This window comes from Mytilus trossulus, chromosome 4, assembly GCF_036588685.1.
Source record: "Mytilus trossulus isolate FHL-02 chromosome 4, PNRI_Mtr1.1.1.hap1, whole genome shotgun sequence".
Taxonomy (NCBI): Eukaryota; Metazoa; Mollusca; class Bivalvia; order Mytilida; family Mytilidae; genus Mytilus; species Mytilus trossulus.
Genome location: NC_086376.1, coordinates 93,853,939 through 93,869,885, shown reverse-complemented (window position 1 = coordinate 93,869,885; position 15,947 = coordinate 93,853,939). Strand labels below are relative to the sequence as shown.

The 15,947-nt window shown below is 32.9% G+C and overlaps 1 protein-coding gene across 1 annotated transcript; it reads left to right on the top strand.

The window, feature by feature from the left end:
• Window positions 1-5,188: 5,188 nt before the first annotated feature.
• Window positions 5,189-15,169, top strand: LOC134714309 (neuropeptide F receptor-like). Its single transcript, XM_063575544.1, has 2 exons — window positions 5,189-5,426; window positions 14,033-15,169. Exon 2 carries the CDS (start codon window positions 14,042-14,044, stop codon window positions 15,137-15,139), a length of 1,098 nt encoding a protein of 365 aa, XP_063431614.1. The 5' UTR covers window positions 5,189-5,426; window positions 14,033-14,041; the 3' UTR covers window positions 15,140-15,169.
• Window positions 15,170-15,947: the final 778 nt, after the last annotated feature.

Below are 15,947 nucleotides of genomic sequence, written 5' to 3'. Positions count from 1 at the left end.
CCTTCACCACCAAAGTCCTTAAAATTATATTGGCAAGTTTAAATTATGATTGATATTCCGCTGCTGAGACTTCAATATTTTAAGAACGTACTCATTCATAGGGTGTGTTTTGATAACTTTCAATTAGATACTTTATCAGATTATATTTTGAGTTCATGTCTTGCATGTTAACAAGTTAAGGCTTAACAAATATTAAAGAATGGCCTTATTACATCATTATAACTGTATTACTCCGTATACAACGGTGCATTGCAATAAATGTCACGAGTTTCATAAAATCAAATCGAATTAAGATTGTCTTCGAGTGCCTTAAATTTCTAAAAATGCAAAATAGGAGAATTTGAAATTTATAAAAAGTTTATGCATCATACTTTTAGAATGAAACTGCATCCGGATCTGTCCTGCATGACATTTTTATCCGAATTAGAAACATTTCAATTACACTGATATGTCATATATAGTTTTATTGTTTTGTTGGGTTGTCGTCTTATTGACATATAGCTCACATCTTCCATTATTAAAGTGTCAAATTAATTCCGCTACTTCTCTTGTTATTAGATTACTACATGGTAATATGTAAAATAGTCGTTACTGATGGATATATCTCAAAACGAGGTTTATTGCTTATAATGACAATAGCTATAGAATTCGTGTTGATTATGTATGGGTTTGTTCTAATCTCACATACCTTTCGGCACTTTTCTTGACAAAGGACAGCAATAAAAGCGAAGTTACTTGCAATACATCATTACTTCTAAGTATTCTAGGCTTTATTTTTTGTGAAGTAAAGCTTCGTCTACTTCCGCCGTCTTCTTCAGCAAAAGCAAGCAATCGACAATTTTAAGTTAACAATTCTCTGTTCATGCAGGCACGAAATGATAGTTTAGAATGTGTATTACGAAAACGTAAACAAAAACCGAATTTTAAAGGTGTCACTGTGACACTATTTTCTATGCCAGAAAAGTTCATATATTCAACTATCGATATCGTCCTCGGTCTGGATAATGTCGCTTTGGCTAATCAGAACGTGCAAATATAAACTACAACTCCATTACTCAATCAGTCCAATTTTGTTTTCATTTAGTTCAGTTATTTTCTATGATTTTTAATATTCATATGAGGTCGAAACACTATATTATCAACAATAAAATATTAATAAAACAGATTAGTATATTATTCGAGGCCAATGCTTTGAATTATGCCTTCTGCAGCTATTGTTTGAAGCCCACCTAAATTTAAACCGACTTAACTCTATATCAGTACGTGCTTCATACACATTTTATTTATATATATTAAGTGCTGTATATTTCTCATATTCATAGGTTGACTTTTGTTTACTTGAGGTTGAGTTCTGTATACATTGAGGTTGAGTGCTGTATACCTTGAGGAAAAGTGCTGTATACATTGTGTTGAGCGCTGTACACTTGAGGTTCAGTTTTGAATACCTTGAGGTTAAGAGCTATTTACCATGATGTTTTAAAAGTATTGTATACTTTGAGGTTAAGCGCTGTATACTTTGAGATTGAGTGCTTTATACCTTGAGATTGATTTCAGTATATCTTTATATCTTATGTTGGGAGCTGTTTACCTTAATGTTGAGTGCTGAGTACATTGAAGTTTAGTACTGTATACCTAGAGGTTGAATTTGTATACATTGAGGTCGAGTTCTGTATTTCTTGAGGTTGATTGTTGTATTGCTCGAGGTTGCGTTCTATTTACCTTAAGGTTGAGTGCTGTATACCTAGATTATAAATTCTGTATACTAGAAAGTAAAACACAAAAATACTGAACTCCGAGGAAAATTCAAAAAGGAAAGTCCAAAATCAAAAGGCAAAATCAAAAGTCCAAACACATCAAACGAATGGATAACAACTGTCATATTCCTGACTTGGTACAGATCATTGAAGTTAAGTGTTGTATACCTTAGGGTAGAGTGCTTTGTACCTTGAGGTTGAGAGCTGTATACTTTGAGGTTGAGAACCTTGTACCTTGAGACTGACTGTTGTATAGTTTGAGAGCTGTATACATTGAGATTGAGTGTTGTATACATTGGGGTTGAGTGCTGTATACCTTGGGGTGGGGTGTTGTAAACCTTGACGTTTACATTGAGGTTGAGTGCTGTATACCTGGGGGTTGAGCGCTGTATACCTTGACGTTTACATTGAGATTGAGTGCTTCAAAACATGAGGTTGAGAGTTTTTATCTTGAGGTTGAGTCTTGTATACCTTAAGGTTAAAGGCTGTACACTTTGAGGTTGAGTGCTGTATACTAGGAGGTTTTGTGCTGTATTGATGTTGGACATAGTATACCTTATAGTTTAGTGCTGTTTACATTGAGCTTGAGTTCTGTATACCTTGAGGTCGAGTGCTGTATACGTTGATTTTGAGTGCTTTATATCCTGAAGTAGAGAGCTTTGTTCCTCTTGGCTGTGTGATATATACCTTGAGGTTCAGTGCAGTATAATAATAATAATGAAAATTTATAAAGCGCCCTATATAAAAAATAAAAATTACTCTAAGGCGCTGTACATACACATGGTAATTAAAACAAATCAATGACAAATAACATAAAACATAAAAAATACAAAAACTGAAATAAAAAATGCCTACCATGAAATAAAAGGTCAATACGAAATACATATTAAAACAAAGAATTAAAAACTAACAATATAATACGACTAAAAACATGCAGAACAAGCAAAAACTCTAAAAAGAAATACAAAGAGTAAAAAAGCCCGTAAAAAAGAAAAGAATTCAATCTAATAAAAAGCAATGCGATAAACATGAGTTTTTAGCTGTATTTTAAAACACTCTAGGGACTTGCATTGTCTTACACTGTTCGAGAGATTGTTCCATAGAGATGCCGCTGCCCAATTAAATTGTCTTTCACCGTAAGTCTTCGTCACATTTGGAACGGTGAGTAGTTTTGTAGAACTTGAACGCAAAGATCGGTTTGGCACGTGTAGATTGACTAGTTCCCGAATGTAAACAGGGCCAATGTCATTCAAAGCGCAGTACACATAAGTCAGTATTTTGTATTGTGGTCTATATTGGACGGGTAACCAATGTAAACGGATAACCAATGTAAATCAGCAAGTATCGGTGTAATATGTTCATGTTTTCTTGTCCTGGTGATTAGACGACCTGCTGTATTTTGATTTTTTTGTAATCTGTTTAATGTAGTCTTGTTGATACCGTTCAGCAAAATATTCCCATAATCAAGTCTGGATGTTACTAGACTGTTCACTAGTTTTTTGCAAGCAGTTGTTGTTATGAAGCTGCGAATGCGTCCAATATTACTGATGTGAAAATGACAGGATTTCACTATGGCAGAAACTTGCCAATCCATCGTTAGGTGTTGATCAAAATATACACCTAGGTTTTTCACGCAGGATCCACTACTTATAATAGTATTGCCGACTTTGAGTTGGAGATTTGGTACACTAGCCTTCAGATGTTTCGGTGTGAATATGATTAGTTCGGTTTTATCTTGATTCAGTTTTAACATATTTTTTGACATCCATCAAGTAATGTCGGAAAGACATAGTTCAAGTTTCGAAAAATAGTTCTCCCAGTTGTCTAGTGGCTTGATAACCATGTACACTTGAGTGTCGTCCGCATAGCAGGGATATGTCATGCCATGGCGACGGCATATTTTACCTATTGGCCTAGAGAAAAGACAGTACAATTTCGGGCCTAGCACGACATTAGATGACATTTCTTCAAAGGAGTTGTTCCAATCACCACACGCTGATGTCTATTCGTCAAATACGACTTAATCCATTCTAGAGCGCAACCAGTTATGCCATATGAAAATGACAGACGTTCAAGAAGAATTCTGTAATCTATGACATCGAATGCAGCGGAAAGGTCCAATAGCACCATTACTTATATATACTGACTACTTGACTAAAGCCGCATTGATATTATGATGTACTCTCGCTAATGCAGTTTCAGTTGAATGGCGTCGTCTGTATGCTGACTGAAGTGGACCACACAATGAGTTCGAGTCCAAATGAACATCTAGTCTCTTATCAACTACCTTTTCTAGAGTTTTTGAAATAAAGGGTAAATTGAACACTGGTCTGTAATTTTTGAAAATTTCGGAATCAAGTCCAGGTTTTTTTCAGAAGAGGTCTCACAAGAGCCTGTTTAAAGTATACATTAAGGATGAACGTTTTATACTTCTAGGTTGATTGCTGTTTAGCAAATAATTTGAGGTCGTGTGCTGTATACTTTTAGGTTGAGTATTGTATATCTCGAAGTTGAATCTGTATCTTCATTGGAAAATGTAAAATCTTATATAGGCTTTTTTATCGGCGGTGAAGATCGCCGTTGTTATGGGTGGTGTTCCTGTTAAGCGGTCTTTTGAAAGCCACTATAGAATCACCGTACACTCCCTTGTATGGCAGTTGGTTCCAGTTGATTGTTTTCACCAAAACATTAGTGTTTATCTTGTGGCTTATTGCTGTCTAGCACTTAGGGCTCTGTTGTTTTGTTTATTACGTACCGTTGAATTATATTGTTTGTTACACAATTAGCAAATGTGTTGGCTTTGATTGTTCTTATTGGTCTTTGCTGGAGTGACATAATTATCGATACCAACACCAGACCCCAACCACCTTCTATATTAGGATAGACGGAGGCTGTGTCTTGTTTCCTCTAGCGTCTCCATTTTTAGCTGTTGTCTCATGTTTGTTGTGGATCCTGTTTTTCGACTCTTGTAATTCCTTCTGACGAATTGTATGTCTCTGTTTTGTATTCGTTCTTACTTGTCAATATCATCTTGAATGTATGAATGTTGTATACCTTAATACTAGGTGCTTTTTACCTTGTAATTTAATGCAGTAAACTTTCAGCTTAAGTGCTGTATACCATGGTTATTAGGATGCTGAAATAATTTTGAAGTAGGCTGAATAATAGCAATAACGAAATCATTTAATGACGATAGTTATAGACAGGTGTACATTGTTTGAAGCAATCAAAACATATTAAAATATTATAACTAATATATAATAAGTAGTGCAAAAAAAATATATGATGACATCATCTAAAGTGTAGTAAAGAGATCAGTCATCATGGAGTTTAAAATAATAATATGTTACATTTATCTATCATTATTTATCATTAACTTTAATCGATTTTACATATTTGTTTAACTTAAAAGGTATAATTCTCTGAGAAGCCAACGCAAAACAATCAATGGTCGTGTTCTTCAATGATAAAGTGTTCTTTACAGAGGAAATCTTAAATGATATGTTTTCCCAATCCTCCTTCATCCGGAGTTCTGCAGCAGTTAATATCTTCAGCAGTGCTAGGCTGTGGGAGTTTAAGAATCATCAACTATAAATATTCACCACTTGGATAATACCAAGCTTTTTAGATGATCTTGATTAAATAGTGTCGTTACTTGATTGTTCCTTTAAGGTAAGGGCTTTTTACATTTTTAATTTTAATAAAAAAAAATATCATTTAAATTCAATTTGCAGAATTTTTGATTTAAACATTCGTTATGAAGTACATTTGTGTTGTTTTTATTTTTTATCAATTGAAAATGTAAGCGATTTAAGATATTTTTTTTCGATAATTATGCATTGATAATTTGCTTAAAATTGTGCTTAAAAGAAGATGCTGTAACAATTCAAAACTCAACATCAGGAATAAAAAAAAAAGTAACACATCATAATGCAGCCGGTGAAAATTAAACAAGTAATCGTGAATAACAAAAGTGATAAGTCATTAAATACAATTTAGAAATCACATTTAATTTTTTTTAATACATACTGTATCCAAGATAAACAGGTCTTGTACTCAACTATGTTATTTTGAACATGTTTTATATAAGTCACTAACACATCATATAAATTTGGTTTTTGATATTGGACTGGGCAACTTTATATGTATGTATATGTATATAATAACATTTTCATACTATTATATAATTTTTGTTACCATTACAATACAATGCAATATGATTTAAATAAAATAAATCCTTATACATTTTTGCGGCATTCACAGCGATATGGCATTTCACACAGCAACGTCAGTAAAGAAAAATACGATATTGTACAACGTCAAAGTATATTTGTTACAATTCAATGCCGAAAACAAAAAATAGGATTTACAGTCGTGCGTGTTTCAAACTAACGAAAATATATTTAACCGATATAAATACAATGAGTCAATGTTCCCCTATTTTTGACACTTTTACTTATCATGTCTGTTTTTGTTTGATCATATTTATTTTAGTAGATTTAGAAACAAGTTATTGCAACTTATATTAATCCATTTCCATTTTTGCGGCCGCGAATGCTGCCTTTTAGCGACATTAGCCTACTTTTTTTCGAAATCTACAAGGGTGTATTGTTCGTGAAGAGATATTGCTCTCTCTCTTTCTTAACACGGGTCAGTCATTTATGATCCACTTCCGACGAAAAAGCCTGTAGCAAGTCATGAATATAATAGTTGTTCCATTCATTTGATGTGTTTGAGCTTTTGATTTTGCTATTTGCTATTTCATTTGGGACTTTCGGTTTTGAATTTTGCGCGGAGTACGGTATTTTTATGATTTTACTTTTTTCAAAACTACATCCAAAGTTACTGTTTTTAAAACTTTAATTTTTTGAAATACTAAGGATTGTTTTACCCTAGGATTTGAATACCTTAGCTGTATTTTTCAAATATTTGGTTCTCAAAGCTTTTCAACTTCGTATGCATTTGGCTTTTAAAACTATTTTTAGCGTAATTGACGAGTCTTTTGTAGACAAGACTTTCGTCTGGCGTACAATGTTATAAGCCTGGTATCTTTTACATGGTTGTTTTTCAAACATCAAATACATTATCATGATACATATGATCACATATGATACGAATCAAGTAACTACGTGTTTAAGTAACCATCGTCACTGTTGACAAATGAAACAAAATGAGAGGACTGGTTTATCAAATAGATGACTTTTTTATTCCGATAGTTTGTTTACCGGTTTTCTGTCAAAATCAATTTTGATATATGAGACTTATTTTCATCCTCAAAAAACTTTTGCACACATAGGGCTTTATCTCATCCAAGAGTGTATAAATCGGTCAGTCGATATTTCAATAAACAAAAAAATTAAGAAACCCTCCTACCAAGAAGAGGAGATTTGTATCAAATTGTATTAATTATAACACCTTTCAATGAATAGTGTCCATTTGTTTGTAATGTTATATTCTTCTGAACACGCAAGACATCAATTTAACGTGAATCAATTTGAGTTGCTTTTTATAAACTCTTAGGAAAATAAGGAATAACAGTTTTGAAAAATACATGATTGCAAAAATATCACATCATTTAACTTTTAAAGTTAAGAAAACTATGATCTGCAAGGTATTTCAACTATATATCATCATACATTTATTTCTTTAAACTTAGAAACAACCGACTGAAAATTCGATAAACCCCTTTACTGGTTGCTGTATGTAATAAAAACAGATTTCGTTTACTGCCTTGTACGTAATTTAGTCAGTTGATTTTTTTCTTATTTAAAATTGTATAACGTTTTGTCATGCCAGATTCTTCTATAGACCACTATACGGTAAATGAGTTGGTTATAACTGAATGCCAGTAGATATTAAAACAAGTTGATATTTATTTCATTTGAAATTATACGGCATCTTCTTATTTGTATATCCTCACTTGACCAACAAAAGCTATACTTTATGTAACCTAGTTAGACAAGTGGTCTTATGTATTGGAATGGACAATATCAAACATATCAATTTCATCAGAAGTATTATATTAGCATAATCTATATTTTTACCAATTGGCCGTTTCAGAATCTAAAGTATCATGGTTAATTTCATTGTTCGTACCCCAAAATGGAAAATAATGTCACTTCATTGGTTAAATTTCCATTGTTCATGACACTTTTAACCAATCAGGTCGTGTTGGTGCACACTTTGGAAAATATTACCCAGGATGCATTAGATTCTCTTTTCGCAGTTGCTCTTGAACATCATTCCACTTTAATGGTTTCTGAATTAAAAAATACAAACCTAAAGATAAAGTAGATATGTTCAAATATTCTAAAATCTAGAATATTAAAGATTTCATCTGGCTAAATTTGTAATATAATGGATAACTGATTACTTTTAGTATTTTGAACTCGGTTTGTGCACATTTGTGTGTTAAAGATTGCTTAACATTAGATTTTTTATAACATACTATCGACATTGATGACTGTCAAAACAGACAGATATCAAGAGACAATAAAAACTTACAAATAATAAAAAATAGGATTTTTTTTGTCTTAGTGCACCATACAGATTTCATGAGACGATGGATAATTTTATCTGCGAAATGGAAAATATTTTAAATAATCCTATTCATTTGGTAGTAGGAAATATTAAGCCATTAGTCATCTGATCTAACGTATATTCATTACATTCTGATCAGAATTACGAAGCTATGAAAATTTGATTTGAAATTTCTTATCGCTGCTAAAATCAATATTCACTATATCTCCGCTTGTTTTATCAAAGTAGGGACACACAGAGATAATGAATTTATATGTAGTTCCATAAAACATTTAAAGAAAACCATTTTTTTAATTTCATTGATAAAAGACAATAGGTTTAACAACCTTATATTTTAGGAATAACAGTACTGTAGTTGAAGAGTTGCCACCGTCAATTGTAGATTTGACGGTCGCAAATGCAGTTTTACTGGCGACGCGGAGCGGAGACAGTAAAACGGAGATTTGCGACCGTCAAATCAAAATTGACGGTGGCAACTCTTCAACTACAGTACTGTTATTCCGATTCTAATGCATTACAAAAAGAAAAAAATACGATAAAACTTGAAAAAATGTCTAAATTTGTCAAATAAAAAAAATTCCGCGAAACTTCATGAATAATTTTGGCACAAAGACATCATGGCTAAACGTGACGTCATACAAACGAAAACTTACAAACTGGAGGTTATTTCGTTACCTGTACGCTTCAAATTTGGATAAAATTACATTAAAACGTCAAATTCGAGGTAGGTGTTGTTTTATTTTTGATTATATGGTAGTAATCGAACATTTGTTGATTCATCAATTCAAAATGGCGGGTCTCTCCTTAGTTACGCCTGGTCAGTTGTGGATTTGACGTCAACTGTTAGCCAATGAAAAAAAATGTTACATCCATTGCATTAGAATTAAAGTTTTATAAAATTTCCGCTGCTGTTTCAGACGGTCACAATATCACATTGTCTTTGATGTCCATCGTTTGAGCCATTTCTTAAGAATTTACTCCTTTTAAAAATGTATAGCACAAATTGCCCGAATAGTTTTTTTTTATACACAATGAAAATATGAAATGTTGACAGACAACATGTTAACAATTTTATTAACATGTTAACAATCTATTTAAAGTACAAGTCATGTGTTTAGACTGCGCAACGTTGTACACAAAGTATCAATACATAATATGTCTTTTAGTCAGATTGATAACGAATAATATTTAAAGGAATGGTGATTGGTGTAAGACATCGTATTTGGTACGTGCAAATCAAAAGATCACTATTTTGCATCATATGTGAAATCACACTTTTATATTCTCTGCAATCATTCTGAACAAACAGTTGCAGTTTAAAATTTTCGTTTATAGAAAATAATTATTTTATACCAGCTAAAAAAATAACATAACAAGATGTATTTCCTGATTCTGATTGAACAACATTCAATGTTCTCCGGTTGTGCAACAATAAAGCAGAAATAATGCACGAATGTTTAGGAGACCCTAAAAAATTTCATGTTTCATTAGGAACGAGTGGCAATGTAATGCCTAGTATCTAGTTTACAATGTATAATACACCATATATTTAATCTTTTCCAAATTTACAATGCTGAAACCGTAAATTGAAGACCCTTAACGAGGTATTCATTAATGTCATTAACAATCTAGCACAACAACGATGAGTTTACTACTTTGAATTAGATTTTAACTCATCCCTAGACATTACTTATGCATTGGAATAAGGAATTGGAACTTAATTGTAATTTAAATTGAACTACAGCATCAATGAAATGAACAGATGTGTAATATACGACTGCAGAAATCGCATTGTTTATGTAAAGATAATTTTTTTCTTTCCTTGAAAAAGTCAAATAACAAAAATACCGATCTTCAAGGTGTTCAAAGCGAAAAGTTCCAAATCAGCGAAAAGTCCCTAATCAGCGAAAAGTCCCTAATCAAATGGCAAAATCAACAGCCAAAACATATCAAACGAACGAATAACCATATTTCTGACTTCGCACAGACATTTTCTTATGTAGAAAATTGTGGATTAAAACTAGCTTTATAGCTAGCAAAATCTCTCACTTGTATGACATTCGCATAAAATTCCAATAAAACGACAACGATGTGTAAACAAAACAAACTGAAATAATAGGTAAAAATGCCCAAAATAAGGATACTACAGTCAACGTTGTGTTATAATCTTCAATAATAAAAAGAAACCAAACATGTAAACAAAGAAACACAAAATGGCAAAGCACATTAGCAAAAATGAAAGACAAGAATTGAATTCGATACAGTAATGACACACAGTTGAGAGTGCCTCTAAATCACTTGACTTTATGCTCGTATTGTTTCATCTCGACTGCCATTTGAGAATACTTTTATCTATGTATTATTGTTTATGATCTTAAGTGTACTGTTTATTTGTGTATTTCTCTCTCTTGAATGTTCTTGCATTTCTTTGTACTGTAATGCAATGTTGTCATTTTAATCTATAACTTACATTGCCAGTATAGTGCGTGGTTTGGTTAGCAACAAAACTAGGTTCAAACTACAATATTTTTCTTAAAATGTCCTGTACCAAGTCATGAAAATGGCAGTTGCTATCTTAAGTTCGTTTCTGTTTGTGTTGCATTGTCGATTTGGTTTTTTGTCGCCCTTCAGTCTTTCTGTTGTTTCGTTATTTTCCTCCTATAGTTGAGGTGTTTACCTCAATTTTAGTTTATGACCCAGATTGTTTTCTCTTAATCGATTTATGACTTTAGAACAGCGGTATACTACTGTTGCCTTTATCTTACATATTTGGTTTTCCACACATATAACACAGAGAGTTCCCAAGGAACGTTATTCATAAACACATGAATAACATTCGCTCAAGAATGCAATCAAAACCATAACTTCATGTATAAAGAACAGAGACAATACCATGGCCGTAAGAAGATATACGAAAAGAAAAAATTCTATCAACATCGTTAACTCCATCATTAATTAAGAGTGAAATAACTTGCTTCGATAGGTACACAATGTTTGCCTGTAGTTGTTCTCGTTGTGCTTTCTTGGACTACATCATGTTCTTTGGTAAGTTGTTATAATTTCATCAGAGAATAAGCCATAGCCTCATTCGGTCGTGAAACCAGGCAAAATGCAATGACATATTTACAGTGAAAACATCTTACTTTTTAACACCTGCTGTAGTAATTTAGTTAAATACTTTCACAGAATATCAATTTGTCTTCAGTTATTTTTTTAATTTTTGAATATTTTGAAGAAAAAAAAATGTAAATATGTCTGGCTGTTACTAGCTTTTTAAACTGATGGCCTTTGCTGATGGTTAACGACTGACCGATGACCTGTAATTTTTCACCTTGTCTTCTTGGCGATCATTAAACCTTTGTTTTGAAACAGAAAGTATTGACTATCTAGAACTACATACACACCATCAATCGTGTCTGTTCAACCATCACGTATATCTATATAAGTGGTATACAGCCATATATATTCACAGGCTGATAATTCTATAAAATAAATGTTAATCTATCATACTTCATGCACATGGCTACTGTTAGCAGGATTAAATCTTATAACCCAGGCTAAAGAAAAGACGAAGAATCGTGATAATTAGCTTTCAACCTCTGAGCTTTCAACAGACATTTAAACGGGTGTGTGATTCATTGTCAAAAGGCTTATTGTCTCAGGCTTAAATTCATATTGTTTCTTGCTTTCTCGTAAAGATCTGAAGGATTAAACCTTACTCTTTCAAAATAAAAATAAAAACAATGTTACATACTTTAAAGAATGGATTGATTGATTGATTGTTGGTTGCTTAACGTCCAGTGGCAAATATTTCATGCATATTCAGGACGAGAACAAGTTCACAATAAATACAATAGGTAGGTTGATACAAAAGAGGCCATCTGGGATGATGTTCGGAGAAATTTGGACTGCCACCAGAAAAGGAGGGTACATTGGATAAGGACAGACATTTTGCCTTACAACAGGCCACCTACGGACCCCTCAAAGAGTTGTTGCAAGGGTTCTTAACGTGCAAAGAGCGTGGCACTCTCTTTACACGAGGCATCGGATTTAACGTCCCCCTTCTGACCGGACGTGACTGCGAACTTGATACATCCCGCACAGCCAAACGGACGCCCCACTTTGGCCAGCGTTTTACTACCGGTCGGGAGAAGACCAAGTGACCATATTTCTATACCCCAGTCACCCTTGGGGAATTAAAGAATGGAAACTGAGAATACCGACATTAAGAGTAACACTCTTAAGAACTATAAAATAACACAATTTGATGTTATTACTGGAGGGAAGTGGATAGTCTGACCTTACGTTTGTTAACGTTGGTAGTCATACTGAAGGTCTTTTTTTAAAACCTGGCCACAATGTTATCTGTTAAACTATGTTATTTTTAAATACACATAAAATGTTTGATTCATATTGTCTAAAAATTCGGAAAAATATGTACATACAAAAACTAAATCTCTTTTGATGCATCATTTTTCAAGTATTTTACATATTTCTTTAAAATTGAGAATGGGAATTGGGAATGTGTCAAAGATACAAAAACCCGACCACTAGCAGAAGGCCTGAAATGGTTTTAGCATGGTACAATCTATTTTCGAAATCAGTGTTTTCGGGCACTCCTTTTACCCGGGAACTTTCAATTTAAAGAATTGCATTTGTGTTAAAGTCATTTGAAACCTCAAATTAAAAAGTAATGATGCAAATGGTTTTTTTTATAACAAAATGGATAGTTTTCATTATTAAACGTATGTACATATACTTTTTCTGAGGAAAATTCTTTAATTTGTTCACAAATAATAAAAGAAGTTTTGTTTTTAATTGCTTGCTTCCAGGAAGCCATTCGCCGAAATATTTTCCGTATGCAAAGTGACCTTAGCGCGAACCCTCTCGTAAAAATCCGGTAACTACAATACGCAAATGGATCATTCACTGAAATAAACTATTATCTGATTGTGCATGTCAAACACATGCTCAATATCCATGCTTTTTGTTGATAGTTTACTTTAAGGTGACAATCGGTAAACGTCGGAGTCAAACACGGCATTTAATGAGCTACCATATTTGTTAAATCATAACAGACAAAGAGAAAACATAAATGAAGATTATATTTGCGTAAAAAATGATAATATCGTGCAGAGAGGACTAATTTTATGATATGTTCATGCATTGGTTCAAGAATTGGATAAACATTATTTTTCACCAGTCACTCGTTTCATATGACTTTATATACCATTAAATTATGTGTGTTGATTTTAGAAAATATAAGGAAAATACTTTTCAAAAACCATTTTAAGAACAGTGGTCTCAATTTTTGTACATGCACTAACGATACATTTGCAATAAATGTTCATAGCAAAATAAGGTTCGCTTGAATTTACTTAATGACTTTCTTTGTCTGCATATCATTTGACGATATATGACTTCGGACATTATGAGGTATTTGTTTTCGTATCCTTGATGATAAATGCAACATACGTAATAAACGTAACATACAACATGTTGTTAAAATAAATCATTTAGTAGCACGAGTGCAACCATTTTACAAAAAACAGCACATTAGAATTTAGAATTCAGAACACCGCATACAGTTTTTGCCTGAATTAACAAAACCCGAAACGAGGTATTTCATGATTTGTACATCATAGTTTTTTTTAGAATGAAGACCTTGAAAAAGGTAGACATATCTTCATCAAACATTATTTATATGATCACTTTTAACCTGATTTGTATCATTATAGGTTGGATTTATGTCTCTTCTGCAACGCACAAACATGTTGAAGAATGCATTTCAGGACAAAGAAAACAGAATAAACGACAGTGTTAAGCAGAAGATTTTTCAGGAATTTCGTAACGAGGATCATTGGTTCGATCCTACCACAGAAACATACCTTATTATATTTTATTGTGCAGTTATTTTCATTGGAACTTTTAGCAATGTTGTCATTTGCTTCATCGTTTGGAAAAATAACAGCCTGCGTAAACCTCGAAACATCTTCATTGTGAATATAGCAGTATGCGATATTATTATGTGTACCTTTTGTATGCCTTTCTCTCTTGTAAAATTGACCATGAAAAACTGGCATCTTGGATTGTTTTTGTGTAAGGTTGTACCATCTCTTCAAAATATCGATATTTTCGTCTCTACTTTCACTATTGTTGCGATTGCACTCGACCGTTACTGGGCAATAGTGCATGCTTCGAGAAACATCCATATGAAAACCGTATTATATATGCTGATATTTATTTGGGCATTGGCACTCTTCTGTTGTATTCCGATGATTCTGTTCCACGAAGTTCACATCGTGTATGGCGAAACCGTAAGTCAAGAGGATTTCCAAATATGTATGGAAGTATGGCCGTCTGATAACTTGAAAATTGTATATACACTGTTTGTCACGGTTGTTCAATACTTAATGCCTTTGTTAATTGTATCTATCATTCATTCAAAAATCTGTTGCGTTTTGCGCATGCGGGTCACAAAAGATCCCATAACAGACAACGAGATGCAGCGTGCGCTTCGCGATGTGAAACGTCACCGGCGTAATATGCTTCTGCTTACTGCTATAGCGATTACATTCGGAATAACTTGGCTGCCATGGACTGTTTTAAACATAACGGCTGATATAAACGTTGAAATGTTCCTGCATAAAAAGTTTCTTTTGATTTATGCAATCTGCCTTTTAATAGCCATGTCGTCTGCGTGTGCTAACCCGGTGCTTTACGGATGGTTCAACCTAAATTTTAGAGATGCCTTTACAAGCTCGTTAATTTTTTGGAGAAAAGATTCGACAGATTCACAAGAAATGGTTACATTCAACAAGACTTCGAATGAAAGAAAATCGTAACATTTATCTAAATGGAGATGTTTTTGTACTTCCATAGGGTTTATTTATTTTTTTAATCAAATATTTCTCATAAACTGCGTGTAATCAAATACTCTTTGTTAGATAACAATGTTATTAAATGTATTATTACCTTAATAAAAACTTATGTGTAATTCAACATTTTTAATTCAATAAAAGTAATTTGATTTTCAATGAATTACAATGCCCGCTGTTTGATATCAATATTCCAGCACAGGCAATAATTTGTAATCAGCGAGAAGCAAAGGCGAAAACCTATCCTGTAAAGGTCAAGTCGAGGAAATTAACGATGAACTTCAAGTGTTTATTACTTGAAATGCTTAGCGATCTCATAAAAGTGGTAAGAAAAGTGTCCTATAAATACAATTCTGAGATTGTGAAATAAAATTTAGAATAAACAGAAATTACAAGCATAAAAACTATAAAAAAAAAAGCTACAAAAAAGACTTAAAAGATCTTGAAATATAACGAGGGAACGAATTCAGGTGCTCCGGGAGGGTAAGCAATTCCTGCTTTATTAGTTGCACCCGTTGTGTTACACATTGCAAGTGTAATGATTCACCTATAAATTGCTTTGGTGATAATGATAAAAGTCGTCAATTGGAATCCTGGTATTGCAATCAAACAGATAATATTGAAGAGCTGGCTTTTATTTTGCCCTTTCTCACCTGCTGTTTAGTAGAATCCATGTAGGCATCAACCCTCTATTAGAAAACCATGATAGGAACAAACAAGCTCTTCAATATCCAATAATCAAATTGGACATAAATTATTCATATGCAGATGCTGT

Excerpts from the sequence above, each read along its gene's own strand:
- LOC134714309 (XM_063575544.1), top strand. The coding sequence starts at position 14,042 with ATGTCTCTTCTGCAACGCACAAACATGTTGAAGAATGCATTTCAGGAC.